Source organism: Pelophylax lessonae (assembly GCF_965119305.1).
Source record: "Pelophylax lessonae genome assembly, chromosome: 1".
Classification (NCBI taxonomy): domain Eukaryota; kingdom Metazoa; phylum Chordata; class Amphibia; order Anura; family Ranidae; genus Pelophylax; species Pelophylax lessonae.
In genome coordinates this window covers 538,992,485-539,000,338 of record NC_138768.1, presented here as the reverse complement: position 1 = coordinate 539,000,338, position 7,854 = coordinate 538,992,485, and the positions used below count along the sequence as shown (strand labels likewise).

The window sequence follows — 7,854 nt, the reverse complement described above, 5'->3', positions numbered from 1 at the left end:
GTGGACCTTGCCAGATGGCGTTGCGCAGTGCATACCTGATTTTGTCACCCACTTGGTTGTGCAGGGAAGGGATGGCTTGCCTCGAAAAGTAGTGGCGGCTGGGCACGATGTACAGTGGGACAGCCACTGCCACAAGGCTTTTAAAACTCTGCGTCTGCACCAGATGTAATGACAGCATTTCAAAGGCCAGGAATTTTGAAATGCTGGCATTCAGGGCCAGGGATCGCGGGTGGGTGGGGAGGTACTTCCTCTTCTGCTCCAGTGTTTGGGAGATAGAAAGCTGAACGCTTCCACGGGACATTGTGGAAATGGTTGTTGGTGACCCAGGTGCTGGTGTTGCTGGCAGATCCTCTGTTTGCAGGGTGGCAAGTGCCACTGTCACTACAGAGGTGGATGAAGAGGCCGAGACTGCAGCAGCAGAAGAGGAAGCAGGAGGAGCCAGAGACTTTTCTTGGTTTTTGAGGTGTCTACTCCACTGCAGCTCGTGCTTTTCACTTAGATGCCTGGTCATGTAGGTTGTGATCAGGTTGAGAAGGTTTATGCCTCGCTTCAGGCTCTGATTGCACAGCATGCAAACCACTTGTGTCCTGTCATCAGCACATTGTCTGAAGAACTGCCACGCTAGGGAACTCCTTTGGGCTGGCTTTGGTGTGCTTGGTCCCTTGCTGCATTGGGCAGTAGCAAGCGTAGTGTCTAGGGCACGGCCGATCCGCTTTCGCACCCTGCTCCCTCTTCTTCTGTGCTGGTGGCTCTGTGCGACCACTGCCTCTTCCTCCAAACTTCTCAGGTCACCTGCATGACATTCATTCCATGTGGGGTCGAGGACCTCATTATCCTCCACATCATCTTCCACGCAGTCTTCACCCCTGCAACCCTTGTCGGTCTCCACAATTCGGAATTCTGCAGCAGTTGGCACCTGTGTTTCGTCATTATCTGAGATGTGCTGCGATGGTCCTCCCATGAACTCATCTTGAGACATAAGTGGTTGGGCATCGGTGCACTCAATCTCTTCCACTTCTGGGGCAGGGCTAGGTGGATGGCCCTGGGAAACCATAAATGAATATGCTTACCAGAACGAGTGGACTTACACTACCATACGGTAAGCAAGTCAATTAGACCACAGAGTTGATGTAAGGTGTCTCTGAAGAAGATGTCATCAGATAGTGTTTCCTGGATATGTAGTCCTCAAAGGGCAGAGGAGGAGGACTCCCCCATCCAAACCGGATTGTAGTAGGTGGCAAAAAAAAAAAAAAGGAAATATATAGTGTTATACTGCTACAATAAAGTATCACATAAAGCATGCACATTTGTCACCCAAAAAATATTAAAAAATAAAGTGAGTAATTGGAATACAGAATATTCACAAAGATCAATTGACCAGAGTGAAATATAGTGACCAAACCAGCCCGTCACCAGGTATAGAGGTTAAATATGCATTTACCAGAAACAGAAAATAATTATGACCAATAGCATAAAAACGACCAAATAAAAATAATCGTCCTGAGGAGATACTGAAATCCACCAGAAATGTATGAGTCCCGTCACCATAAGGAAAATCCTGATATTATATACGCTCACTAGATAGCGTGAGCCTATACTACTATACAGCATACAGGCTAAGCAGGTTTTATATGAATATCCTCCACATTTAAAAGGATAGGATCCGTGAAAGAAGTAATCAACTAGATTATGTGGTATACCATCACCGAGTGAAGTAAAGTCTTAAACACTCTTACCAAAGGTTATGGACCTGTAATACTATTCAGTAGACAGGTCATCAGAGCATAGCAGGAAAAAATATGGATTCCTCTTAACCAGCTGTTCACAGGGGGGGATACTAAAGGTCTCACAGACACAGGTGGATGTGGAAAGATAAACTCCGCATTCAATCACCATGTAAGCAAGCCAAACGAGAGTACATAGTGTAAAACGGATATAATATGTTTTATTTAAAAAAGGACATGTACTTACAGACATCCACAAATAAACAGCATGATAAAATTCAAAACAGGCCAATATGATGTTACTGACGCGTTTCGTTTCATCAAACATTATCAAAGGATTCAGCCAAGTGTTATACACTTGATATATGAACAGTTCTAGTTCATTCTTTCTTTAATAGCGCTGCAATTTTTATATTTTATTATTTTCACCAATTTTTTTGTCAGTTGGTAGTGCTGGCAGGTCCTTCTGTGGTTAGCACGGTATTTTTACTTCTTTATATACTGTAGAACCTACCTGGTCGGTGATTTAGTGCCATCTATTCTGGATGAGCAGCTTTTCTATGCATATAAACTGTCTAGTCGGTCGGAGACAGGGTGTTCGCTTCCTCCCTCGAGGCGCAGTGTGTTCACTTGGGGGGCGCTGGAGAAAGGGGCCCGGTCTGGCTCCAGCCCACGACAAGAGCCACTGACCTGTTATTTTTGTTTTTTTGTTATGTTTGCTATATTCCAGCTTTCCTCTGTTGACCTTGTTACATATTGCTAAATGTATGCTACTTCTCATGGTGATTATTGCCTGTTTACACCATGAGTGTTTCTCTTTTTTCATAAAATCAATAAAAATATTGAAATCTAAAGGGTAACTGTGTGTATTGCTAACAGCCAACTAGCCAACATAGAAAACATAATGCAAACCAGTAAGTGGCATGCTTTCAGACTCACCTATAATATCCAAAAGAGTTTTAGTATGCAAATTTTACCCAGGAAAGCTAGCTATATTGTAACACATACTTTCTAGTGTAATGGTTACCTGTCATCACAGAGCAGTGATGTGAGCGTTTACTACTGCACACATTTGTGGGCAACAGTCCTTCCCTCTCAAGCAATTCTCAGCTCTTTCTCCAATCCTATGGGAAGGAAATGGAAAAATGCAAAATTGTTCAAAGTAGAACTAAACCGTATCTGAGCACTACAACCCAAAAATGCTATTTAATTCATATTTAATATTCACAGAAAACTCACCGATCTATCCATCCATCCATCCATGTCTCCATGCATTATTTTGCTGAGAAATCACTTTGATCCGAATGGATCCTTGTGGTGCCTGCTGGTCAGCAGGTTCGTGGCATTTTCTTCTCACACTCTCATCGTACTCCAGCTCTTAACACATGAAGACCATAAACTAAGCATCCTCGTATGCCTATCCTCTGGTCATTTTTACTGGATTTTAATTTCTACGGCTCCTTTTGGTTCCTCGATCGTCCTGGATACTCAAGTGGTATGTATGAACTATCTTCATGTCCTAATAGAAATTACTCTTATATGTATTTACATTTCATTCCATTGATCTTTATCTATATAGGTGAAGTCATATGGTTTGAATTCTGTTGACCCCTGAAGAAGGGTTTTTACCCGAAATGCGTAGGGTCCTTCTTTACCATATGCACTCTTGAGTTCCCCATACTTGTATGAGCTGTATTTGCATGCAACTATATATATATATATATATATATATATATATATATATATATGTGTTTTAGTCATTACATCTCTTTGGAATTTTAATGTGAAATTAATAGTGTTTTATGTTTGAACAAACATTATTGTTTTTTTTGGGTGTCCAGTCGCCTACACAGTCCCACCACCTTTGGAGGTTTTCCTTCTCTCCTATATTACAGGGACGATGGCCACTGGCACCTAGGTACCAAGTGATGGGATACTACACATAGTCTCTCAAAACTAGGGATGAGCTTCGAGTTCTAGTCGAAACTAAGTTCGACTCGATCGTTCGTTGAATGACGAACAAATGTGCTTCTTCGTGGGAAATTTGAGATTCCATAATGCACTGCGTGCGCGCCGTGTGTGCAGCACACTATGTGATTGGCCAAAGCATGCACCCTGACCTCATGCTTTGGCCAATCAAATGATCTCTGCCATGATTGGACTAAAGGCAGGCTGCCTTTAGCCAATCGTGGCTCAGGGGCCAAGTACACGCCCCACACTACATAAAGGCTGCCTGCGCAGCCGCAGCATGTAGTGTGATTGTGCGGGCGAGGAGACAGGGAGAGGAACATGTTTGAGGCAGGGCGATAGTATCTTTTTTTTGGTTTTTCAGACAGTGCAGAGACATTCCTAGCAGTGTAGGGAGGGACAGGAACGTCTTTGAGGCAGGGAGAGAATCGTTTCTTTGCAGTTTGTCAGACAGTGCAGTGCCAGTGAGACATTCCTAGCAGGGAGGGAGAGACGCTTCTCATCTATAGGGCTATCGATTACATCATATCAGCGAGAGTATTGTTAATCGGTCACTTGCGTACATCTATAAGCACCACAGCTCATCTATAGGGCTATCGATTACATCATATCAGTAAGAGTATTGTTAATCAGTCACTTGTGTACATCTATAAGCAGCACAGCTCATCTATAGGGCTATCGATTACCTCATATCAGTGAGAGTATTGTTAATCGGTCACTTGCGTACATCTATAAGCAGCACAGCTCATCTATAGGGCTATCAATTACATCATATTAGTGAGAGTATTGTTAATCGGTCACTTGCATACATCTATAAGGAGCACAGCTCATCTATAGGGCTATCGATTACATTATATCAGGTCATTGAGTAGCTATTGGTCAGTTGCGTATACCCTATATTGATCTGTATCAACATCATGTCCGAAAGGCCGCCGCTCACAGGCCACGAAAAGAGGGCAAGCAGCCTTTTGTGTCCATTGTGAAAAGTTGTGGTCACAGTCGACATAGTGCATCCTCTGCAGGCGGAGCACGCCCGTCCTTTATTTCCAGTGCTGCCCGTGCTTTTCAGTCACAACATGTGGTAGAGTTGGTGGAGTGGATCAATAAGCCGTCCTCATCCTCCTCGTCCTCTGACACCCACGCTCACCCACGCTCACAGTGGTTTGCCTTCCAACGCAGCTGCCAAAGTGGCTCCTTCTCCACAGCTACTCCTTCTGTCGTCCCACCATCATGCACGAAGGAGTCACCTGAACTATTCCATCATGGTGTCAGTGACATGCTGCTAGAGGATGGGCAGCAATTTGAAAGCTGTGATGTTAGTTCCCAGGTTGATGAAGGGAATTGTAACGTTCATGCGTTTTTGTTTGCGGATGGATTTACAGCTGCAGAATTATTACACTCAGTAGCCTTGTAGAGAATGTGTTGAACAACATATCCAACTCTCAGGACTTCATCACCGTGTACAGCCTGTTATATACTATATATATATTAATAGATGTTTAATGGAGGGATAGAGTATATGAGGATATATAGATGAGAGACAGGCTATTGTATGGTGAGCACTAGAAGTAGTATAGGAGAGTTGCAGGTGATGGTAAGCAGATAGGTTCTGATGTCAAGTATAGTGCAGATGGTAAGAGGACACAGATGGAGTATACTTTAGACCAGGGGTGGCGAACAAGTTCGACAAAAGGAGCCAAAATTTTAAACTGTGAGAGTCAGAGAGCCACACCACGCAGTGACCTGCCAAAACAGACAAACACTCACGCATATAACTTTAACAATAATATATTAAACACATAATATAACATGCTCAGTCAGGTGTTTTTTGTTACCTTGTTGAAATGATGGGATGATAATCTCAGTGAGATTTCTGGCATCTTTTGTTTCCAGTAATCTTCTGCAAATCAGGTTTGTATTCAGTTGTAGCCACTCGGAGCAGTTCCTTTACATGAGTGTCGGTCAGAATGGACCGGTGCTTTGATTTCACGTGTTTCAAAGTAGAAAACAGCTGCTCACAGACGTATGTTGACGAGAACATAGAAAGCAGCTTGAGAGCGGCTCTTTTTACACACGGGTATTTTTCAGTTGGCACAGCTCTCCAAAACGTAACATGGCCTTGCTTCAAAAGAGATTTCAGTCTATCGTCCTCGTGTAGCTCAATCATTTCTAGTTCACTCGCTGCCTCATCAGTAACAAGTGGGGTTTTCAGGCAGTCAATGTCAGCATTAAACGGGTCGATGAGAAAAGTGATCTGTGAACTTTTTTGTTCCAAGTCCTCAAACCGCAAAGTAAACTTCTCTTGCAGTTGTGTAAGTTGTTTCACGTATCCAGCTATATCTGTTTTAACACCGGTCTTCTGCAGGGTGCTGCGCAAAGAAGGAAAATGAGATAGATTGCTGTTTTGAATGTGTGCTTTAAAAAGCTTCAACTTGTTTACAAAGGAGAATACACTTTGTGCCAGCTCAGGAAGAGTTTTTGATTTCCCCTGCAGGTCCATGTTTAGTTTATCCAAGTGTGAAAGCATGTCCACTAAAAATGCCAAATCCATAAGCCACTCGGGGTCTGAAAGCAGAGGATATGTTTTGTTCTTCTCTGCCATAAACAATTTTACTGCTTCCAAAAGCTCAAAAAAGCACGAAACTACTTTGCCTCTTGAGAGCCATCTCACTGCGCTGTGCAGTGGCAGGTCACCGGGCAAGTCTGCGTCAAGTTCTTCAATGAGGTTCTTGAATTGCCGGTGATGAAGGGCGTGCGTACGGATGTAGTTCACAATCTCCATCACAGGCTTCATAAAGTGGTCTAAATTCAGTGTTTTGGACACAAGTTGCTCACGGTGGATGATGCAGTGGAAGTTCCAAAATTCAGGGAAGGCGTCATCACCTTTACAAAGACCCACAAGTCCATTTACTGAGCCAATCATCGACGGTGCTCCATCCGTGACTATTGCGCTGAGTTTTTCAAAAGACATATTCGCTTTTTTAAAAACGGCAGTCATTGCCTCTTTTATGTCAGTACCGCGAGTTCTGTCTTTTAATGCGACAATGTCGAGAAGCTCTTCTTTAATCACGCAGTCCTCAGAAACCATTCGCGCAAATATTGCCAACTGTGGCTTGTCTTGTATGTCGCATGACTCGTCTAATGCAATACTAAAATAAGCACATGCGTTCAAGTCTGCATGTAGATCTGACTCAATCACATTATTTATGTCTGCTATTCTGGTTTCAACTGTGTGCCGTGACAGCTGGAGATCATTGATGGAATCTTTGAGTTTTTTATTGTCTGGAGCCAAGGTTTCAATTAAATCCGCAAAACACTGTTTTAGAAACTCCCCCTCATTGTATGGTTTTTTAGCACGGGCAATGTTCCACGCCATTTTATAGGATGCAAGGGTCACAGTTTCTGCATGCTTGGTTAATTGCTGAAACATTTGAGACTGTCTTTTTACCTGGCTTTTCAAGGTGCTCAATTTTTGCTTGCGTAGTTCAGTACCTTTGGGTAATTCCTTGTCAATATTAGCATGGAGAGTGCTAAAATGACGCTGAAGATTTGAAGTCTTGAAATGTGATATCATAGTACTGCATAATAAACACAGCGCTTTCCCATTCCGTTCAATAAAGAAGAAAGCATCTTCCCATTCTTCCAAAAATGTCCTGTGTTCATCTTCATATTTTCGTTTACCTTTGCATTTTGCCATTTTGAGTGAGGGTAAAAATCCTGCAGTGATGGTGAGGGTGTGCTGCGTCCTCCACACTAAGAACTAACGGCAAGATGTGACACAACCAGTGTTGCTCAACGTCCTTTAAAAAAGTAATTGGTTACACTACAGTTACAAATTACTTGCCCAAAAAAGTAATTGAGTTAGTTAGTTAAATGTCCCCCATCAGAGACCCCCACACACATAAATGTCCCCCATCAGAGACCCCCACACACATAAATGTCCCCCATCAGAGACCCCCACACACATAAATGTCCCCCATCAGAGACCCCCACACACATAAATGTCCCCCATCAGAGACCCCCACACACATAAATGGCAACTGAAGCATTGAAATCATTCACTGACCCAAAGGAGCTTACAATCTAATAATATCTGCAATAGAGAATAAGGCACACACCTTGAGGGGGAATAGGGGGATGCCAGTTAACCTACCAGGGATTG

The 7,854-nt window shown here is 43.1% G+C and overlaps 1 protein-coding gene across 1 annotated transcript; it reads right to left on the bottom strand.

Moving 5' to 3' along the window:
* Positions 1 to 5,553: 5,553 nt before the first annotated feature.
* On the bottom strand, positions 5,554 to 7,389 carry LOC309548222 (general transcription factor II-I repeat domain-containing protein 2-like; the record flags this gene model as incomplete). The annotated part of the gene is made up of 1 exon (XM_082248176.1): positions 5,554 to 7,389. One exon carries the CDS (start codon positions 7,387 to 7,389, stop codon positions 5,554 to 5,556), a length of 1,836 nt encoding a protein of 611 aa, XP_082104302.1.
* Between the last annotated feature and the right edge of the window lie 465 nt (positions 7,390 to 7,854).